General features: G+C 39.7%; 1 protein-coding gene across 1 annotated transcript; it reads left to right on the forward strand.

The window, feature by feature from the left end:
* Positions 1-5,245: 5,245 nt before the first annotated feature.
* slc2a11a (solute carrier family 2 member 11a) lies at positions 5,246-15,140 on the forward strand. The gene is made up of 12 exons (XM_047348399.1): positions 5,246-5,321; positions 5,575-5,673; positions 6,209-6,369; positions 7,302-7,426; positions 7,526-7,655; positions 7,737-7,885; positions 8,475-8,662; positions 10,297-10,407; positions 11,172-11,273; positions 11,514-11,589; positions 12,076-12,203; positions 14,236-15,140. The coding sequence occupies exons 1-12, from the start codon at positions 5,298-5,300 to the stop codon at positions 14,449-14,451; spliced, it is 1,509 nt and encodes a 502-aa protein (XP_047204355.1). The 5' UTR covers positions 5,246-5,297; the 3' UTR covers positions 14,452-15,140.
* Positions 15,141-24,197: the final 9,057 nt, after the last annotated feature.

Consider the following 24,197-nt stretch of genomic DNA (forward strand, 5'->3'; position numbering starts at 1 on the left):
CCCTCACTATGCGCTTGGGCCTGCCAAGTCTGTCCGGCTTTCTCCTCCTCCAGGGAATCCAACTCACCACCGGGTGGTGATCAGCGGACAGCTCAGCCCCTCTCTTCACTCGAGTGTCCAAAACATGCGGCTGAAGGTCTGATGATACGACAACAAAGTCGATCATCGACCTCCTGCCTAGGGTGTCCTGGTGCCAAGTGCACTGATGGACACCCTTATGTTTGAACATGGTGTTCATTATGGACAATCCGTGACTAGCACAGAAGTCCAATATCAAAACACCACTCAGATTCAGATTGGGGAGGCCATTCCTCCCAATCACGCCTCTCCAGGTGTCACTGTCGTTTCCCACGTGGGCGTTGAAGTCCCCCAGCAGAATAATGGAGTCCCCGGGAGAGGCACTATCCAGCACCCCCGACAGGGACACCAAGAAGGCTGGGTACTCCGCACTACCGCTCGGCCCGTAGGCCGAGACGACAGTCAGAGACCTATCCCCAACCCGAAGGCGCAGGGATACGACCCTCTCATCCACTGGGGTAAACCCCAACACGAGATGGCTGAACTGGGGGGCAACAAGCAAACCCACACCAGCCCTCTGCCTCTCCCCGTGGGCCACTCCAGAATAGAAGAGAGTCCAACCCCTTTAGAGGAGATGGGTTCCATAGCCCACGCTGTGCGTGGAGGCGAGCCCGACTATTTCTAGTCGATATCTCTCGACCTCCCGCACCAGCTCAGGCTCCTTCCCCCCCAGCGAGGTGACATTCCACGTCCCTAGAGCCAGCCTAAGCATCCGGGGATCGGGCCGCTGAGGTCTCCACCTTCGTCCGCCACCCAATCCTCTTTGCACCGGTCCCTCACGGTTCCCCCTGCAGGTGGTGGGCCCAATGGGGGATGGCCTCGCGTCTCTCGTTCGGGCTTGGCCCAGCCGGGTCCCGCGAGGAGCAACCCGGCCACCAGGCGCTCTCCAGCGAGTCCCGACCCCAGGCCTGGCTCCAGGGTGGGACCCCGGCTCCGCCATACCGGGCGATGTCACGTGCCTCGATATTTTCGTCCTCATGAGGGATTCTTGTATAATTGTATTTGCTGAATTTAATGTTTTTCTTTACTTTTATTTTCTTTTTTGCAGCACGTTGTGATTTCCCAAACTTGAAAGGCACTATGTGAATAAATATTCACTTTTACTTCCCTGATCTCATCATGTTGTCTTCTTTTTATTCTACTTTGACTTTATTTGATTAGTTCTTACAATAGTTAATACTTTTTCTGCTTGTATTTAATTTTAATTTTCTGCAGGTTTTTGTTCTTTTTCTTTGCTTTTTGTGCATCACTTTAAGACAAAACAGGTTGTGTTGTAGGCCCTTCAAAATAAAATATATTTCCTTTATTTCAAATTTATTTAAGGCAGAAACAATCTAAAAAACAAAACCTTCCGACCTCTCTAAAGTAATCAGCTGATTTAAAAAAAACTACTGTTTCTGAGGGTAATATAATTGTCACCTGAATTATTTGTGTAAGCTTCTCTAAATGCGCACGTCGGCTTCTTCCATCTCATCTACTGTAAAGAGCAATGAGTCCAGCAGAAGAGGAGGAAAACAGCGCCATCTGCTGGACAATGTACAAAGTACAAGCGAGGATATGAGCAAAAAACATTGCTTTTATGAGATCAGTTACTGCAGACGTTTAACCCTCCTTGGCCCCTGGACATGTTTCTATTAGATAAAATGTTTTGCTAAATCTGGCTGAGTAGATGCAAATACAATGACGTTTGGTCAGGTTGTGTATTATGCGGTGAATTTAAATTTTTATTAAATTATTATTTAAAACATTTTTTTTTAAGTTGTTTTAAAGTCTTTGCTATGCCTTTTATGGAGCAGTCTGTGTCCACTCAGCATTTTGTGTCCAATTGACTCTCATTCAAAATGCAATACCACTGCAATTTGATTACTTTATTAATTCATTTAGTTTAATTATTTTTTAATTTGTTTTCCCCAAAGATACTTTTTTTACAAACATTAAATCTTTTAAAATCATGAATATTAGCTTTTTGTCATAATGCCTATGAGTAAGAGTTCTCTGGCGACGCCACTCCTCTAAACTCTCCTAGATGACAGGTGGAGAACACCTGTGCAGTCTGCCTGCCTGAAGCCACCTTGTGGACAAAAAGGTAAGTACACACACAACCCCCCTGCTCACAGCCAAAAGACTTTGCAAAAACATATGTGTGTCTGCCAACTTTTACCAACCTCATGCATAAGGATGGGAAAAACATGGAATAAATGGGAGAGTGGGACTATAATTGCTAGATTTTTGGAATCTTCACAAATAATAAAGAAAGACTTTCATTACAATTTTAACTGTTAAAGTTTACAAATTCACGAATATTTGTTAAAGGAGGACTTAAGTGGCATCTATAAAAAGAGCACAATAGAAAATAGAATATAAATATCCTTTATTGTCCCTCTGTGGGGAAATTCAAGTGTGTCAGCAGCAGCAAAGTGGCAAATGGAAGCACGCATATAAAGATACAACATTAAAAAATAGAAAACAACAGACGGTACAGTAAGGTCAAATTTACGATATTAGAAAAACAGTATTAAAATTAGCATACTCAGGTTTTAAGAGATATCAAATCTGTCAGTACTGGTTCTCGTGAACGAACAAGTAAAAGAGTTTTTGTCTTACAATTCTATTATCAGCTATTTTTTTATCAGGTTTTAGAAAAAGGCATTGTAGCATAACAGATGCAATGAAGGTGGTTAACAACATTATTGTTGCTCTTGCCAAGAAGCAATGCTGAACGGCTCTTTTTGTTGACTTGTCAAAGGCGTTTGATAGTGTAGATCGAGAAGTTTTGAAAGTCAGGCTTCGGGATTCAGATTTTTTGAAGCACGCTGTCGCTTGGTTCACAAACTATGTCAGTAATAAGACACGGTGCATTAAATAGGATGATATGCCTTCCGATTTTCCTGTTGTCCACAAAGGGGTGCCACAGGGATCTATATTATGCCCCCTTCTTTTCATAATTTCTATGAGTAAAGAAATATTTTTGATACAAATATGCATTTTTATGTAGATGACACATTTATTGCACTGGATCAACTCCAACTCAGGCCATTGTTGCTGTCCAGCATTCCTTACTAAATTTGAAACCTGTTCTCAATATAAAGAATAAATCAATGTATTTTTATGGTTCTAAGAGGCCACAAAAGATCCCCTTATAACTTACTTCCGGGGTAAATTAAATAGAGCTGGTTTATAAATTGATATAAAAATCTGGGCATCTTGACTGATGACTCCCTCGCTTTAAAGCCCCATGTGGTACATCTTGTGTAAAGGCTGAAGTTACAGTTGGGTTTTTATTTTCGAAACAAATTGTGTTTTTCGTATACAGCTAGAAAATGTCTTGTCACTGCAACTTTTTTGTCTGTGTTGAACTATGGAGATCTTTTGTATATGCTTGCCTCTTCAAAATGTTTTTGGATGATTTACTGTCTATCTCTCTCCTCTGAGGTTCATTACAAACTGTAAAGTGTCAACACACCATTGTGAATTATACTCACGGGTGGGATGGTCTGGTCTGGTTTGACCACTCAAAGCAACTGCCGCAATTAATGTTTATATATAAGACAACATACACTCACCGGCCACTTTATTAGGTACACCTGTCCAACTGCTCGTTAACGCATATTTCTAATCAGCCAATCACATGGCAGCAACTCAATGCATTTAGGCATGTAGACATGGTCAAGACGATCTGCTACAGTTCAAACCAAGCATCAGAATGGGGAAGAAAGGGGCTTAAGTGACTTTGAACGTGGCATGGTTGTTGGTGCCAGACTGGCTGGTCTGAGTATTTCAGAAACTGCTGATATACTGGGATTTTCACACACTACCATCTCTAGGGTTTACAGAGAATGGCCCAAAAAAGAGAAAATATCCAGTGAGCAGCAGTTCTGTGGGCGCAAATGCTTTGTTGATGCCAGAGGTGAGAGGAGAATGACCAGACTGGTTCGAGCTGATAGAAAGGCAACAGTAACTCAAATAACCACTCGTTACAACCAAGGCATGCAGAAGAGCATCTCTAAATGCACAACATGTCGAACCTTGAGGCGGATGGGCTACAGCAGTAGAAGACCACACCGGGTACCACTCCTGTCAGCTAAGAACAGGAAACTGAGGCTACAATTCGCACAGGCTCACCAAAATTGGACAATAGAAGATTGGAAAAATGTTGCCTGGTCGGAAGAGTCTCGATTTCTGCTACAACATTCAGATGGTAGGGTCAGAATTTGGCGTCAACAACATGAAAGCATGGATCCATCCTGCCTTGTATCAATGGTTCAGGCTGGTGGTGGTGGTGGTGTAATGGTGTGGGGGATATTTTCTTGGCACACTTTGGGCCCCTTAGTACCAATTGAGCATCGTGTCAACGCCACAGCCTACCTGAGTATTGTTGCTGACCATGTTCATCCCTTTATGACCACAGTGTACCCATCTTCTGATGGTTACTTCCAGCAGGATAACGCACCATGTTATAAAGCACAAATCATCTCAGACTGGTTTCTTGAACATGACAATGAGTTCACTGTACTCAAATGGCCTCCACAGTCACCAGATCTCAATCCAATAGAGCACCTTTGGGATGTGGCGGAACGGGAGATTCGCATCATGGATGTGCAGCCAACAAATCTGCAGCATCTGTGTGATGCTATCATGTCAATATGGACCAAACTCTCTGAGGAATGTTTCCAGTACCTTGTTGAATCTATACCACGAAGGATTAAGGCAGTTCTGAAGGCAAAAGGGGGTCCAACCCGGTACTAGCAAGGTGTACCTAATAATGTGGCCGGCGAGTGTACATCTGTACTGCAATTGCACTGACTCCTATACTTTTTGCTCATAATCTGCTTCCTCTTTCTATCCTTTATGTTGTTTCACTTGCTGCCAAGACTCCCTTAAAAAGCAGTTTTTAATCTTAACATGGCAGTATCCACCTCTTTATACCTGTTCTTAGTATCCCTGCATAACTCTCATCCTGCTGCTGATTTGAAACCGTTTAAGCTTTAGGAAAAAAAGTGCAGTTTTCTTAGAGGCTGGTGAAACACTACGTTACTGTTTGGCTGTTTATGTGTTAACTGGATGTTTAACAACTGAAGCCAATCAAATCCAGCCGTACTCTGCTGCATGCAAATACATTCTGCACGCAGGTTAGAGCTTCTGGGGATCATTGTTTAAAGTGGTCTGACCTCTGCTGCTCTGCTGTTCCTTACTGGGTCACCCTTTACCTGTGTTTAAGAATGACGACTCCAGGGATGCCGAAAGTAAATAATGAATTTCTTATCATTTCTTTCCTTTAATGAGCTTAATTTCTGTGTTTTATTGCATGTTTTACACACACTTCTATTCTTTATCCTATGCTTGTCCATGAGTGCAACACAGAGCAATTTTCAAATTTATTGACGAATTAAATCTAAAGTCAAAGTTAAAGAAAGTTTTGTTCTCATGATCGTTTGTGACTTCACCCTCTGTCGCTTCATGTCCTCATTGAAAATGTCTTTGTCTTTGTCCTGACAGGGCAGTTGTCTGACACTGGTGCTCATGGTTGCCTCTGCAGCCATCGGAGGAACTCTTCAGTATGGCTACAACCTGGCCATAATGAACGCTCCAACGACTGTAAGTTGTTTGTGTCTGTGTGATGAATTTTCCACAGTAACTGAGAGCTAAATTCAAATACAATTTATGTTGTAAAAAGAACTGTTCCAAAAATCCTAAACTGAGATGGATTTTTGCAGATGATTTTATGGTTTGTGAAAGCTTATCATTGCTTGTAAGGAATCAGTCGGTTCTGTGATCTAATATTTGGGTCAGACAGCGATTTGGCACAAGTGAGAATTAGGTCTGCTGTGTCAGTGATTAGTCATTCTTGAAAAGCGTCCAGATATGTTGTGCAGCAAAAAGTAATTCATGAGGTGAGATCGGCAGTGGCACTACAAATCAAAGAGCAAAAATGTTCATCAACTCTATAAAAAAACTCTGAAAAGTGAGTGATTTAGAAACATTCAAATAAAAAAAGAAATGTGAAGACATATTTTTCTGTGTTCATCGCCTTCCAAGGTGTAAATGTACAAACTAAAATGTGAATCTACTCCGACGGAGGTAATAAGTGTTCATTTTAAGTAAATATTGACCTTCATGTGTTTTCTTACAGTTTATCCAAACCTTCATCAATGAGACGTTCCTGCAGCGCTCGGACATCCAGCTGGAGGACTACCAGGTGACGCTGGTGTGGACAATCATTGTCTCCATCTTTTCGTTGGGGGGCTTAGCCGGAGCAATCCTAGCGGGACCAATGACCATTCGCTTTGGGAGGTAAAGTGAATGATCAGCCTGTTGCTGTCTTCAGAGATTGTTCATTTACTTTCATTTTTAATCTGAGCACATGTTGATGGTGCCACTGTTTAATTTGAGTTGTTACTGGTAAATGTATAACAATGTTCTCCTTGGTGTTTTGCAACAACCGCCTGCCTCGCAAAATTATTCATACGCCTTGAACCGTTAGAGGTTTGTTATAGAAAATTACAGAACAAACAAAACATGAAGACCAAGAATCACAGCAGACATGTCAGGGGAAAAAATCCAGAGAGGTTTAAAGCAAAGTTAGGTTATAAAATCCTAACTCAAGCATTTAACATCTTACAGATATCTGATCCATCCACCATCTGCAAACCTAATAAGACATTGCTGTCCACCTAAACTGACAAGATGGAAAGGGAGGGTATTAATCAGAAAAGGCCGTTGTTGAAAGTTTGGCTGGAGCTAAATACAGAGCAGTCCTGGAAGAAAAGCTGCAAAAGGCTGCAAAAAGACCAGACTGGCAGGACAATGTCCCAAAACACACAGACAGAGCAACAATGGAATGACTGAGATCAAAGCATAGTCGTGTGTCAGAATGGCCCAGCCAATGTCTAGAGTAAAATACAACTGAGAATCTGTGGCAAGACTTAACAATTGATGTTTACAGATGAATCCAAACTGATTGTGCTTGAGAAGAATGAGCACATACCTCTAAACTTTCAAAGCTGATATAGATAGACTACAATAGTCTTGCAGCTGGTGGTTCTGAAAGGTATTGACTCAGGTGGGCTGTATACGAATGTACCCCACGCTTTTCAGATTATTTGTAAATAAATTTGAAAAGCACGTGTCAACTTCATTTCATGTCTTATTTATGCTCTACTTTGTCTTGCTCACATAAAATCTCAATGACACACATTAAATTGTTCTTATTTCCCTCTACAAAGAAAGAATTGTCTGCTGCTGAACAACGTTTTCCTCATGAGCGGCGCACTCTTAGCCCTCACAAGCCGAGCTGCCGGGTCATTCGAGATGATCATACTGTCACGTTTCCTGATTGGAATAAACGCTGGTATGGCAAATAAAAATGTTCTAAATCCCTCATACATACATTAAAGTAACGATCATTCATTCAGAGCACGAGTTCATTTACAGAGAGTATGTTTTGCAGGAATCAGCATGAATGTACAACCCATGTATTTTGGAGAAAGTGCACCAAAGCACTTGAGGGGAGCCGTCTCTCAGTCATCAGCTGTTTTCACAGCGTTCGGTGTTGTCCTGGGACAGGTGGTCGGTCTCAGGTGAGCTCCCAGGGCTCCAAACTACAGTAATGTAGGATTTTAAAAGTGTGAATAAACAAGTATACCTTGTATTTTTTAAAGGGAGATTTTGGGGTGTGAGTCATGCTGGCAGTATCTCCTAGCTAGTAATGCTATTCCTGGCTTCATCCAGCTTCTGACCCTGCCGTGGTTTCCAGAGAGTCCCAGGTATCTGCTTATCGACAGAGGGGACAAAGAGGCTTGTATTGATGGTAGGTATTGGATTATATTCAATATAAATGAGGCATAATCATCATTTATATTCAGTGACTTTCAAAAGTATTTATACCCCTTGAAACGTTTCACATACACTCATTAGAACCACAAAGCAGGGCATCATTTTAAAATGGGAGGAAAAGGCACAGATCATTTTACTTTTTATGAATGAAAATCTGAAGGTACTTCAATATTTTTCAGAACCAGCCTTCTGATGTAAATGCAACTGAAAGTCCTTTGGAGTATGTCTCTACCAGCTTTTACAAGTCTTAGCAAAGATTTTCAATTGAATTTAGGTCTGTACTTTGACTGGGACATTCTAATGCTTAAATATGTTTCATTTAAAACAACAGTTCTTGAACCAAGGTACAAGTAGCAGTGCTGATACTAGAGCTGCCTTTAGTGGTACTCGGAAGAAATTTTGATATTAATATAGCAAGAGAAATACATTTCCCCTCACAGAAGTGCTTTACCTTGTAGCTACTTCTTTTTTATTGCCTAAGTAGTTTTTACGCCAGTCAATATGATGATTTATATATATTGAGGTAATTCCCTGGTTTATTGTTGTGGTTTTTCTTTTGTCAGCTCTGCAGCGTCTTAGAGGCTGTGAGGTCCAGAGCAGTGAGCTCGATGAGATCCTGCAGGAACAGGCAGAAACCAAAGGCATGAGACCGCAGCAGCCGTGGGAGCTTTTCACTGATCGCTCTGTGCGCTGGCAGCTCATCTCTGTCATCATCATCAGCAGTGCCATGCAGCTCTGTGGAAACGATTGTGTAAGAACACCAGCCTGGGTCTTTCACTGAGGACTGGTGCCATGATCTCTGTGACATTTAGTGTACATGTTGAAGGTATATGGTTAATTTCAGTATATCGTTTCTGTCAGTGTAACTGATCTTAAAGTACAGCACCAGTATCTGATGTTCTTGTGGTCACTGCTTTCTTTGATGTAAGGTTAGGACATTGGTAGGAAATTTGAGAGGATTGTTTTTATGTACACCATCATTTCAGTTCCGTTCTCATTAACTATTTTTATTGGAAACAAAACATCACACACCTCATACTTCCTGGAACCTACAGGCTACTGTCTGGAACTTACATGGTACTTTTCCAAAATTACTTCCAGGATCTTACAAGTCACTTTTGGGAACTCATAGGGTACTTTTCCGAAAATGATGGTTGCTTTCAGTAAGCTCCAGAATAGTTTCCAAGACTTACAGCTTACATTCCTAGAACTAATAGGTAACCTTCTGCAGTTACAGGGCACTGTCCATACATTAACAGTTACATTCCTATAATTTACAAGCTATAATGTTTTGCAATTTCCAAGATACTTTTCCAGAAAAAAAAAAGTTATTTTCCCAAGTTTTATAGGTTACTTTTCAAAAATTTAAATAATTGCTGATACTTTCGAGAACTTACAGTTGACCTTTTGACTGGAACAGATACTTTCCAGAACTATCAGTACCTCCTTGAAATTGCAAGGCACTTTCTAAAACTTTAGCTAATCTCTAATTTCTAATTTCTAGCAATGACTGTTGCTTATCCTAAAATTACAAGTTGTATTCTGGAACTTAAAGGTAACTTTCTGTAATTTATAGGTACTTTTCCAAAAAAATAACAGGTTACTTTCGGTAAGTTAAACAGAAGTTTCAGGGACATACAGGTTACTTTTCCTGGATCTTGTAGGTAACTTTGCTTAAACTAATGAGTAAATTTCCAAAATGTATAGGTTACTTTCCTGAAATTTACAGGTTACCCTCCTGGAAAGCACAGGGTACCCTTCCGGAACCTGCAGGTTACTTTCTTAAATGCTAGGTAACTTCCGGAAATTTACAGGGTGCTTTCCTGAAGCGCCTTAAAACCGGGCTGCATTTTAAATTGACTTTTATCCTGGTATAGGTCGTGTATGGTGCCTGTGGATCAGTGGGATCTGTAGTTATCTGGAAGGTTTTGAGTTTGATTCAATTTTCCAACGTCTATCTATTTACATTCATGGATTTACAGGTTACATTTGGGCACTGGACTGTCCTATGAAGTGACCTGTAACCCAGGTAATTTCTCCTCCTTACATGTTACAGTCTGGTCGCTGAAGGAACCATGTAAATCCTGGAACATAACCGCAAAATTACATCAATGTATGGGCTGTATTATGTATTACATTTTTTTTATATTTGTATCATGAACTTTGCAACATTTCAAAGCATAACTACATCTTGTCAGCAGAAAATGCTAATTAAATCTTGAGTTTAAGATCTCATAACCACATGCTTGGCCGTTTTAGTGAGGACTTTATATTAACACAAATACTCTGTGTGCAAATGTGGGAACAATCAGCTTATGAGCATTAAACTCCAGTAACAAGCAATGATCCCTCTTAGCATGTCCACATTTTGTGTTCTCCTTACAGATTTACTTCTATGCATCATATGTGTTTAAAGAGGCCGGCATATCTGATGATCAAATTCAGTATGTCACAATTGGCACTGGGACCTGTGAGTTCACAGCATGCATTATGTGTGTAAGTATCCTCCAGTAATGCGCTTTTTATGCAACCTGTTGGAGAGAGAAAAACTGCAGCTAGCAGAGCTTTAATGTTATGATGCCAACATAATAGAGCATCACCTTATGGCAGAAGGCTAGATTTACGTATATCTAAAAAACATTTTTGGTAAATAAGTGCTAAAGAGTCAACATAAATTGTAAACATTTGTAGCACTTGTGTCGGCTGCAGTGCCACCGCCTTGTGTTATCCAATATCTCCTGCCATTAGAAATCTTTCTCACAGACAGACATACAATGTGGACTTTGTGTGACCTCAGAAGTGTTCACTCAAATTAATTAGTCTGTATGGCTGACTAGAAGGCCAGTTTGCCCTAAATCGTAGACATTATTATTATTATTATTATGTGAAACTGACTTAGAAAAGTACAAAGATGCTGCCCAATGAGGGGTTCCCTTCTCACACTATCTTTTCCATAGATAATTTGACTCAAAAAGTCTGGGTATCATAAATCTTCCAGAAGTCTTGTTAGCGCAATAAAGACACAGAACTTCAGTTGAAAGATTAAAGATATGAAAGCAAATGACAGGCTGTCAGAACTAGCAAGTTATGTAGAAAATTTAAACAAATGTTTAAAGCATTCCATATTGTGCATATCTGTTAATACAAGTACATACAACTGCAATGATTTATTTTCTTACAACCAAACAATTTGTGCCCTAAAATTAAACATCAGCTATCTGCAACGACAAGAACAAAGTCTGAAAAATGTACATTTTCAGAATCTGCTGGTTGAACGCAAAGGTCGGAGGTTCATGTTGACAGGCGGCTTCCTCCTCATGACCCTCTGGGCTATTGTCTTCACCATCGCTCTGTCGTTTGAGGTAATCAACATTCACTCCAACATCGTTGTGGATTTGACTTTTCATTTTAGTATTGTGGAATTATTACAGAGACTACAGTGGTTTCTCGGGTATTTTTAATGTTAAAAGTCAGACGATGACGTCTGACTTTAAGAGAAGGCGATTTAATAATGAGAAACCTTTGGCTAAAGGCGCTTAATTATCTTTTCATTTAAAATAACATTGTCCTTTTTTATCTTATCATTTTTCAAATACAAACAGCGGTATGTATCCTGGATGCCTTACCTGAGCATGGCCTGCATCTTCACCTACATTCTCAGCTTTGGGATGGGACCGGGTAAGCTGAGCAAAATGCTAACAACATCAAAAATAGGAGAGTGGAGGAAATCTGTGTTTTTCAAAACTTTAAAAAAAAAAAGTCTTAAAGAGCAGTTTTGTAGCAAATTACGTAAAAATCCTCCTGCTGATGTAACATCTCTGTACTCGCTCTTGCAACCTCACCATATTATTTCTGCTGAGCTGTGTCTGTTCTGCAATATAACCAGCTGATAAAGCAAGGATTATTATTACTGTCTTCTTAGTAATCTGATTTTCCGAAGCATAAGCAAACCAAAACCATTTGCTGTGAAGAATCAGGATGATTGTGATTACACTGAGCTGGAGATCTGTGGACTCAGCAATCTCTTTAAAAATAAGCTACTCAAAACTCCTCTTTTGCGTACTTTTACTTTGTTCATTATACCTCATTTTACTTTTGCAATTTTTATCTTGAAAAGTGTAATAGAAATTAAGTTTAAAGTAAATTTTTTACTCTCTCACTCAGCTGGAGTAACCGGCGTTCTTCCCACTGAGATTTTCAATCAGACAGCTCGGCCAGCCGCCTACACAATCGCTGGCTCCATGATGTGGCTCAACCTGTTTATCGTTGGGATGATCTTCCCATTTCTGGTGGTCAGTCTGCAGCTAAATCCCTCTATTTAAAAACACCCGCTGCACCTGTAGTTAATGTTGTTTTAAAATGAACTGATTCAAATACAGGAATCACCATGTAAAGCATTCATTGCTATGGTTGATGCACATTCAGAGGTCATTGTTGCATACTGCAAAGGAAGAGGCTGAAATTTCGCCACTTACATATCACATGGATTACCTTGTACATTTTAAAAAAAATGCTCACTATGAAGCAAGACTGAATTGAAATATTTGAAAATTATCTTTATCATTTCTCCTAGGTTTTAGATTTTTCAAATCCTTTTTAGTCGTCATCTTTTCCTCCTTTTTAATTTTTTAAGGACAGCCATCTTATGCTGTCAACATGAGGTACAGGTAACGAGCATGAGGGAAAAGCAGCTAAAGTCTCAAGAAAACCCTGGAAAATGTCCAGATGATGTAAAACAAAAACAGATCAAGAACATTTTTAAAGATGAAAAGAAAGTCTGGCTTCTTTGAAGCAAAGTATTAAGACATTAAGGTTGGCTTTAAGCTTTTGCACGTTGTTGAAAAGTTGCAGAGTAATTCTTAACAAATGTCAAATCGCAAAGTAATATTTTATTAAGAATAGAAGAGAATAAAATAGAAAAATAATTTTAATAGGACGATACAGTTTGACAATACACAGAGTAAGTAACTGATGTAATGTGAAACAATTTTATAGTTTTTTGTTAATTTGCAACTTTTTACCAAAGCTGAGTTTTTACATACTTAATAAAATGTTTAAGGTAAGATACATACTAAAAATACAGGGGTTGGACAATGAAACTGAAACACCTGTCATTTTAGTGTTGGAGGTTTCATGGCTAAATTGGACCAGCCTGGTAGCCAGTCTTCATTGATTGCACATTGCACCAGTAAGAGCAGAGTGTGAAGGTTCAATAACAGAGTAAGAGCACAGTTTTGCTCAAAATATTGAAATGCACACAACATTATGGGTGACATACCAGAGTTCAAAAGAGGACAAATTGTTGGTGCACGTCTTGCTGGCGCATCTGTGACCAAGACAGCAAGTCTTTGTGATGTATCAAGAGCCACGGTATCCAGGGTAATGTCAGCATACCACCAAGAAGGACGAACCACATCCAACAGGATTAACTGTGGACGCAAGAGGAAGCTGTCTGAAAGGGATGTTCAGGTGTTAACCCAGACTGTATCCAAAAAACATGAAACCACCGCTGCCCAAATCACGGCAGAATTAAATGTGCACCTCAACTCTCCTGTTTCCACCAGAACTGTCCGTCGGGAGCTCTACAGGGTCAATATACACGGCCGGGCTGCTATAGCCAAACCTTTGGTCACTCATGCCAATGCCAAACGTCGGTTTCAATGGTGCAAGGAGCGCAAATCTTGGGCTGTGGACAATGTGAAACATGTATTGTTTTCTGATGAATCCACCTTTACTGTTTTCCCCACATCCAGGAGAGTTACGGTGTGGAGAAGCCCCAAAGAAGCGTACCACCCAGACTGTTGCATGCCCAGAGTGAAGCATGGGGGTGGATCAGTGATGGTTTGGACTGCCATATCATGGCATTCCCTTGGCCCAATACTTGTTCTAGATGGGCGCGTCACTGCCAAGGACTACCGAACCATTCTTGAGGACCATGCGCATCCAATAGTTCAAACATTGTATCCTGAAGGCGGTGCCGTGTATCAGGATGACAATGCACCAAAACACACAGCAAGACTGGTGAAAGATTGGTTTGATGAACATGAAAGTGAAGTTGAACATCTCCCATGGCCTGCACAGTCACCAGATCTAAATATTATTGAGATTTTCTTTATACATTTTTTAAACTTAACAGGGGGCCAAGTATTGAACCTTGGTGTATTCCCTTTTTTATTCGAAAAGCATGACTTTTCTGTAATAACTATCACAACATTCTCTAGTTATTACTGTATAGAATACGAACCTATGGATGGATTCTAGACCCAACTCTGTGCAGAATGAACAGCAATCATTTTATGTGTTTTTTCTTTTCTATTTTTGCAGAGTGGACTTAGTGAATACTGCTTTGTGCCTTTCGCAGCCATCTGCCTGTCGTCTGCTCTGTACATCGGCCTGTTTCTGCCGGAGACAAAGGGAAAGTCTCTGTCGCTCATCACAAGTGAATTCCACAAGATGAACTTCAAAGGCCAAAATGACAAAAGTTTGGGATTACAGACTCATTATAAGCTAGGCGAAGCGTGTCTTGCCACTGCCTTATAGGCAGACATTTCAGTGCTGCAACAAGTAATCCACTGTGGGCTTCATTTTTGTTATAAGTGAAAAATCAAGCTACAGGTGAATCACCTGGATTACTTCACCAGGAGGGTGTTTCTGCTTCACCAACCAAACGTTGAAAGTTGAAAAAGCTATCCTAAACACAGGAAACTGAGTCTCGTTATGTGAATAGACACAACTGACCACAGTGTCACTTGATGAGAAAGAAAATCCCACATTTTTCATTTCAGGTTTTTTAGAGCACACCATTTCATCTTAAAATGTCAAACTGGTGAATTTTAATTTGATGTTTTAGTGTTTTTTAAGATAAGAAAAACATGTTTCAATTGTCTTTGATGCAGGGCTTTAAAAAAACAAGTATTTTCTGTTTATAATAAGAATGTTATAAAACCATGTTTCTAAATTACTATGTCTATTTGATCCATGATGTTGGAGTTATATCGAACTTGTAAATATGTACCTATTATGTAACTATTGCTGATCTGAGCCGTGGACTGTCTTGTCTTGACCTCTTTAATGAAAAAACGTGTTAGTATGTAGTATTTAGACAAATACGTGAGACAGGCTGTGCCTTCTAAAAGTATTCATGTTCCTTTAACGTTTTCACTTTTTTTCCATGCTACAACAACAAACTTCAAATTCAACTTCAGTTCAAGTTATTGAGATTTTATTTGATGGACCAGTGAAGTGAAAACCAAAAAGATGCTGGATTTTAAAAAAGAAATGCAAATAAAAACTGGAAAAGTGCGGAGTGTATTTGTAAGTCACCCCCTTTGCTTGATGCCCCTAAATGAAATCCAGTGCAACCAGTTGCATTCAGAAGCTACATAAATGGAAAATAGAGTCCATTGTTTATAAGTTGATCCCAGTAAAAATTACGCTGTTCTGTGAAGATTTTAGAGGTTTGTTAGAGAATGCTAGTGTACAAACGGCATCATGAAGATCCAAGTAACACAGCAGAGAAACCAAAGATAAAGTTGTGGGGAAATCTGAAGCAGGTTTAAGTGATAAAACAATCTCTTAAGCTCTGAACACCTCACATAGATCTGTTCAAACCATCACCCAAATACAGAGTATGGCACAACTGCAAAACTAGCTAGACAGGACCGTCCACCTATAATGACAGGCCAGACAAGGAGAGTATTAATCAGAGAAGAGGCCAGGAGGCCCATGGTAACTCTGGAGGAGCTGCAGAGATTACATAATATCAGGTGGGAGAATATATTAACCGTAAAACTATTTCTTGTGTGCTTCATGAATCTGGAAGAGTGGCCTGAATAAAGCTATAAAAACTCCAGCTTGCCACAAGCCACCTAGGTGACACAGCTAATGCTTAGAAGAAAGAGCAAAACACTGTGTGGTGAAATAATAACACTGAACAGCCGATGGCTCTGGAGACGTTTTTATCCAGCAGGGACAAGGGAGCTGCTAAGATGTGATGGAAAGATGGATAGAGATAAATGCAGAGAAATCCTGGAGGAAAACCTGTTAGAGGCTGTAAAAGACTGGGGCAGAGAATGTGTTATTTAATGCCATACAATGACAGACAAAGTGTGAAGGATTAGTAAACACTGTGAGGAAAATATTTTCATACACTGTGGCTGCATAATACTGCTGAATTAGGCATCTGATTCCTTGCTTCCCGATTTAGTTACAAATGTATAAGCCTTGGGGTGATCAAACCTGAGGTTTGTTGTTTTCTACTGTGTACAGATTTGTAAAAACACTGTTTGTGATCTGGAAAGCTTTTAATCTTTAAGGGGGACACATATAATGTGGCAATGTCACTGCTATATTCATCATGGGGACTACACCAGATGGGGTTCTGCTTAAAAACCGCAGTACCTGGACAAAACCTGAACTAAGTTATTCTACACTGATCAAAGATCCTTTAAAACACTGTTAGCAACGTTTTTATCCTTTAATTGTGAAACACTTTTGAATATTGTAAAAATTTACCCTTGTTCTAATCTTTTGCTTTGAGTTAAATGTGTGGTATTGTTTAATACCAACAGAAAGAGACTAGTTCACCGCAGATGGGCCTCAGACATTGGGACACATTCAGGTGGAATTTTTGCATATTTAAAACTTATTTCCTTAGGTACTTGTTATTTTAGCCCTGACCCTCAGAAGACCCATGTACAACTTTTTCTCTCTCTTTTTATTTTAGTCAACAACAGCAAGGAAACATTTAGTTTTATCTGTGATTTGCTGGTAGAGATTTACAGACTCTTAGTCACAGTTAATCCCAGCAGCATTTATCTAAACTGAAATGATTAACTGAGTGTTTTTCCATTTTCAGAACAAACCCAGTTTTTGAAGGAACAATGTTTCAAGTCTTCTCGCTGTCTTCTAAAGACTGCTTAGTCAGAGTTTTCTACTCATGTATCAGCCCTTTATGTTAAAATAGCAAAATCTGGTAAAAATACTGAACCAAGAGTCTGGGTTAAAGTGCACAGCCAGATTTTTATTCTATTTCATCAGGTTTTAAATGCATGCTTTTACTTTCAAATATTTCAAGGGTTTTGTGACATCCTTTCTTTCTCTGTAGGCGGGTCCTGAGAGAGTGACAGACATAGAGGGCAGAAGCAGCAGGAGACAAAGAGGATGTCCAGCACACACTCCCTCCCTAAATGCCCTAAATGTGATTCATTATTTCTTTAATCATGTAGAAGAGCAACTAAAGGCCTTTTGTCACTCATAGGAGAGCCCTGCTGCAGTCAGATGAGTAAGACACAACTGACAGCTTCCAAACTTTGATTATATTCTTAGAAGAAGTCCTCTTTAGTTGCATTTCAGTTACACTTTAAGAATTATAATTATTTTAGCTATTGATTTATAGTTGCTTTTATATTGTTAGTGTGTCCTCCACTTTAAAATATTTGTCATTTTGATTAGATTAATGTATTTCCTGTCACGGTGTGACATTTTGTTTTTTGTTTTATGGTCTCTTGTGGTTTATTTTGTCTAGATGTTTTTATTTTGGTTTTTGTATTCAGTCTTATTAGGTTCACCTGCTCCCTCTGTCTCCCTGCGTCCAGGTCACACCTGTTCCCTGTTTCTTTGATTGTCTGCCCTTTGTTTCCCTCTCATGTCTCTCAGTATATTAGTTGGTCTGTGTTCTTTGTTCCCCGCTGGTTCCTCCGTCACTATCCCTGGTTCTGTTTTCTCCACCTTTTCCTGAAGAGTACTCTCATGTAAGTTTTTGTCTGGATTCTTGTAATACCTGCAGTTACTCGCTACGTGTTTGTAAATACCTCTGGAAATAAATTCTGAAGACTCTTACAAACATGTTGCTCCCAAGCTCTTGTCTGCGCTTTGGTCCGATCTGAACACAGAACTTGACATTTCCTGCTACACCAAAAGAAAACCTGAAAAACTGAAACTTAATGTTAAAGACTTACAGGTCCTTCTCAAAATATTAGCATATTGTGATAAAGTTCATTATTTTCCATAATGTCATGATGAAAATTTAACATTCATATATTTTAGATTCATTGCACACTAACTGAAATATTTCAGGTCTTTTATTGTCTTAATACGGATGATTTTGGCATACAGCTCATGAAAACCCAAAATTCCTATCTCACAAAATTAGCATATTTCATCCGACCAATAAAAGAAAAGTGTTTTTAATACAAAAAACGTCAACCTTCAAATAATCATGTACAGTTATGCATTCAATACTTGGTCGGGAATCCTTTGGCAGAAATGACTGCTTCAATGCGGCGTGGCATGGAGGCAATCAGCCTGTGGCACTGCTGAGGTCTTATGGAGGCCCAGGATGCTTCGATAGCAGCCTTTAGTTCATCCAGAGTGTTGGGTCTTGAGTCTCTCAACGTTCTCTTCACAATATCCCACAGATTCTCTATGGGGTTCAGGTCAGGAGAGTTGGCAGGCCAATTGAGCACAGTGATACCATGGTCAGTAAACCATTTACCAGTGGTTTTGGCACTGTGATCAGTGCTGAAAAATGAAATCTTCATCTCCATAAAGCTTTTCAGCAGATGGAAGCATGAAGATCTAGCTGCATTGACCCTGCCCTTGATAAAACACAGTGGACCAACACCAGCAGCTGACACGGCACCCCAGACCATCACTGACTGTGGGTACTTGACACTGGACTTCTGGCATTTTGGCATTTCCTTCTCCCCAGTCTTCCTCCAGAAGCACCTTGATTTCCGAATGACATGCAGAATTTGCTTTCATCCGAAAAACATACTTTGGACCACTGAGCAACAGTCTGCTGCTTCTCTGTAGCCCAGGTCAGGCGCTTCTGCCGCTGTTTCTGGTTCAAAAGTGGCTTGACCTGGGGAATGCGGCACCTGTAGCCCATTTCCTGCACATGCCTGTGCACGGTGGCTCTGGATGTTTCTACTCCAGACTCAGTCCACTGCTTCCGCAGGTCCCCCAAGGTCTGGAATCGGCCCTTCTCCACAATCTTCCTCAGGGTCCGGTCACCTCTTCTCGTTGTGCAGCGTTTTCTGCCACACTTTTTCCTTCCCACAGACTTCCCACTGAGGTGCCTTGATACAGCACTCTGGGAACAGCCTATTCGTTCAGAAATGTCTTTCTGTGTCTTACCCTCTTGCTTGAGGGTGTCAATAGTGGCCTTCTGGACAGCAGTCAGGTCGGCAGTCTTACCCGTGATTGGGGTTTTGAGTGATAAACCAGGCTGGGAGTTTTAAAGGCCTCAGGAATCTTTTGCAGGTGTTTAGAGTTAACTCGTTGATTCAGATGATTAGGTTCATAGCTCGTTTAGAGACCCTTTTAATGATATGCTAATTTTGTGAGATAGGAATTTTGGGTTTTCATGAGCTGTATGCCAAAATCATCCGTATTAAGACAATAAAAGACCTGAAATATTTCAGTTAGTGTGCAATGAATCTAAAATATATGAATATTAAATTTTCATCATGACATTATGGAAAATAATGAACTTTATCACAATATGCTAATATTTTGAGAAGGACCTGTATATTAAACCTTTATTGTAAAAACAAAAGTGTTTCATAAGGCCATGCAAAACCACAATAACTGTTTTATGTACAGTATGTTATGATGTTTTTCTAGGGATGTTGGATCACTACTGTTAAAAAGAGTTACCCCACCTATTTTTAAGGTGGGAGACTGTTGCCACAAGCCAAGTTGTAGACACATTAATCATGTAGTAGAAGGGACTCTGAGAGAAGTGTGCAAACCTTGGATGAGAGCTAACACTACACATCCATCTGAACACCCCATCCCCACTGTAAAACATGGTGGTGGCAGCATCATGCTAACAGGAAGCTTTTCTTCAGCAGAGATAAGGACACTGGGCAAGTTTTATCGGGAGCTGGATGGAGCTACATACAGAACAATCCTGGAAGAAAACCTGTCAGATGGTACAAAAAACAGCAGACTGGGAGAGGACAACAACCCAGACATGCACCCAAAGATATGATGGAATGGTTTAGATCAAAGCATATTCATGTGTTAGAATGACCCAGTAAAAGTCTAGATCTAAATCCAATTGAGAATTTGCAATAAGACTTTGGAAATCTACGTTCTGTCAAAATAATGTGAGATCTTTCCATGTAATCCATGCAACCTTTATTAACTGCTTACAGTTAAATCCATAAAAATTACAATAAATAGCCTTATGTGTAATCCATGCAATAATTATTAAAATACACAGTTGAAGCAGCAGAGAGTGAAACACGCATATTCTCATATTCTGGGACTGAGAGACTGGGGGGGCCTGTGTGGAGCCACATATTAACTGTCTTATCTTTTGCAGAAATATAAACCAGTGTATCCAAAGAAATTATGTATGATGATTTTCCATTCTTTTACAAGTATTAAATGAAATGAGTAATCTTTGATTATCAAGTTGAAAGACATATGATTGAAATATGATTGAGAACTGATAATTAAAATAAAAAAACATTAAGGTTTAAAATTCTCAATCAGCTATATATGAAAGAGATATAATGTTGATCATTTGTGATGTATGAATAAAAGGAATGAAGTGATGGTTTTGATGTGATGAAGTGACGAGAGCCGGCTGCATGCTGACAGCGAATCTTTTGAAGACCAACGCAAGGAAGGGAGGATGAGACTACAGTCAGCTGCGTGGCTATTACTGGAATCTTCAAGGCCAAAAAACTACACCAGAAAGTCATGATGACCATGACTAAGTATTGAGCAATAACGTACTGGGCAAAAGTATGTTGCGCAATAGCTGAGAAGACTAACAAAGGGCTGACCAGTGAAAGCATCTGCACTATAAAAGCAATGCTAAAAAAGGGAACTGCGGTTGTTTCCTCTCAGAAGACCAGTGAACAAGATCGGACAGAGAAAAGATGCTCATGGAAAAGGACCAGAGACACAGCCCAGCTGATCGACTGCATTAAAAAGAGGATCAACCCGTGTGCCCTGGAAAGACTGTGCCTCAAAATTAAGAATCTGATTTTTATCCAGACAGCAGAAGTGAACTTGATCGGTGAACAGCTGATTGCTCTAGGTTTCAGGCTTCTGGAAGTCCTGAATCAACTTCATTTATGTCTCCGGGGTTTCCTTCAACTCTTCAGCCTCTGGAAGCTACTGTCTTCTGAGACATATGACAACAAAGTTCCTGTTTAACCATCAAAACCTGGAGCATCAGTGCCTCCTACTTAAAGGAAGAAAACTGAAGATTAAGTCATATTTCCTTCAAGAAACCACTAGTTACCAGAAGAAACATCTCCATCAGGTGCATGGATGAGCCTCCGTCTTCAAATCCTCTCCAAACTCACTAGTTTCAGCATCAGGGAAAGACAGGTTGAGTTGATTGATTCATTTCTATTATTGAAATTATTATGTGTTGCCAAATTTAAGCTGTTACTGATCCCTGCAAAAGCATTACTAATTAAAGAAAGCATATAAAATTCTAGTTAAATCGTGGACATTCAATTATTTGAGTCACCGTATTTTTGGTTCTTCATTGGTGGTAAAAACCAAGATATCTGAGATATTTTAGGAGGTTTTTATAGGTTGCCTTAGCCAAGTTTGTTAAAACAGCGACCTTGGGGCTCATGCTGAGCTACTAAAATTAATATAGCCCATATACCGAGAGCCAGTTGTAAATTAGGGAATGAGCAGCCGTGAACAAAAGTGACTGTCGAAGGTGTGGATGACTTACGATAGGCTACTCGGTCGCCTGGACCTCCAGTTGAAGAAGGGCGAGACTTTTGCATGAAGGCTGTCAGAGGCTAGGCGAGTCATTTCACGACACCAGCTTAAACAGAACTTTCATTAAACCCGCTTAGTAAGATCTTTCAGGTTTAGGGAAGTCCGGACCCATTGGATGGAGAGATGGATTGAGCAATCCCTTTAGACATGGGGAAGTAGGAGGGAGGGGTTAGCTCATTGGACAACGAAAGTTCACAGATGCTTTTTTTTATCCAATCTGACTAAATTTGACTATTTTGCTAAGGAAAAGGGGACGGGGGGATATTTCTGCTTCTAGATGTGCAAAGCTGGTAGCGACATCCCCTAAAATATCTGCAGCTGTAATTTCAGCACAGGTGGATCTACAGAGTAATGATGAAAGATGTGAAAACAAAGGCACACCTTTCAGTTGTTTCTGTGTGAAATGTTGCAAACCATGTATCCTCTTCTTCCTCTTGCTGTTGGTGGTAGCATAATTTTTTCAATGGGTATCAGAGTAAAGGAAGCTGCATATTAAGATTTATTTTTGGAAAACAAAATAAAAACCATTTCCTTCCACTCCAGAATTGTGCACTATTTTGTGCTGGTCTACCATATACAATTCCCAAAAATAATAAGTTGTTGAACATGTTGCAGATGTGCAGCAGATGTGAAGCAACATAAACACTGCATCACTTATTGCAACAAAGTGAGGTTCTTCAGGTCATAAGCCTTGCAGCAAATGACCCTCTGATACAGAAATGACATCTGGTAGTCTTTTTCTCCTTTTGCATTGTTAGTATTTATGCTTAGGCCAGCATTTATGCATTTGGGTTTCTTTTATTTCAGCCTCCTCCCTTGTAGATGAAAATAATGTCTAACCTACTGATTGCAGCTGTAACAACCCCAGGAATCAGCTAGATAGAGCAGGTTTCCTCTTAGTCAACTAAAGTCTGTTTATGTGTAACTTTGTAGGGCAACCTTTATATATGCTGGACCTCAACTTGTTCTGCAGCCCGCATCCAAAAAGGTAGGCGGACATTGCTACATTGCAGCAATTTTTGAAAATGGATTATCTGTTTGAAATATCTCTCTAAAAGTACTTTGTATATTGTATACTTGTTATGGTTTGCGAGATAGAACCCCAGAATGCAGACGAGCAGGCAGCGTGATGGTAAGTGAAAAAAACAATATTTTAAAAAACAAAAACTCACTCTAAAAAGAGGCAGGAACAAAACAACGAACGGGAAGGCAGAACAGGCAAAAAACAGACTTGGCCAGGCTGGTCCAGACAGGCGTGGCGTGACTACAGGACAAGAGCAATATTTGAATAATGTTTCTGCAATGAACAACTGAACAGGAGTGTATATATGGAGAGTAAACCAGGTGGAGCAAGGAGACAGATTAGTTTGGAGCAGGTGAACCGGATTAACAGACAGAACAGAACGTGGCTGGAGCAAGAACAGAGACTCTTGAATACAAACAAAAACTAAAGCATGACCAGAACCAAAAACCAAACTTGACAAAACATGAACAAGATTAAAACATGACCAGAAAAATAATAAACAGAAGCATGATTCAAAAACTGTGAGACAAATATAAGAAAATTCCAGAAACCAAAAACCAAACAACCCCAAATCATAACGATGTGGATTTGGGCTGCAGGAGATTAATATATTTATAATTTTTAGAGACATTATTTGGTTGGCTCTATGCACTTGTAGTTTTATTCCAATATATTTTTTGCCTTTTATACTTTTATACTTTTGGTATTGTAAGTACATTATATTTTCTTACCACGAATTTACAAATTTCAAAAAATTCAAATAAAACAAATTCAGCAAATCACTTAAAAATAAACTATTTTTTTTTAAACATGTTGGGTTATAACACTGGTGTCCGTGGTATTGGGAATTCAGGAATCTTTTCTCCAGGTTTCTCTCATCACTTCTCCAGCAGTGATGAGACCTATTGCCCTCTTGAAAAATGAGCATGAAATGCAGCACATTTTGTGTCATGTGGTTGTACTGCACCCTTTTTTTTTTGCATGTTCTCTGTTCTGGTGCCCAAATAATTCAGTTTTAGGATCATCTCTCCAAAGAATAAAATTCCAGAAGTCCTAGGCCTTGTCTATGTTTTTTTTTTTCAATCTTAATACGATGTTCACTCTCACCTCAACAGTCAGGAGCACACGAACCAAAATAATTATGAGCTTCTTATGTTATACACCTACAGCCATCTCGAGCTTAAAGTTCATTGCTCTTTACGCAGTCGATAGGACACAAGAACAAATATTCACTAGCCAAAAAATATTCAGAACATAGGTCCACCTACGCTGCTATGTCAGCCACTTCAAGCATCATGCATGCCGAGGTCAGTGAATCTTCATCAGTTTAAACAGAACGTCTGCATAGTATAGCATGAGGTTATGTAACATTACTGAGTCATAGATGCAACAGGTTAATTTTCCAGAACCTAGAAGTTACTTTAATGTAACATCCTTGGTTACTTTCTTGGAATTTACCAAGTATTTCCTGGACCTTTTATGGGACTGTATGTCC

Source organism: Girardinichthys multiradiatus, chromosome 20 (genome assembly GCF_021462225.1).
Source record: "Girardinichthys multiradiatus isolate DD_20200921_A chromosome 20, DD_fGirMul_XY1, whole genome shotgun sequence".
Taxonomy (NCBI): Eukaryota; Metazoa; Chordata; class Actinopteri; order Cyprinodontiformes; family Goodeidae; genus Girardinichthys; species Girardinichthys multiradiatus.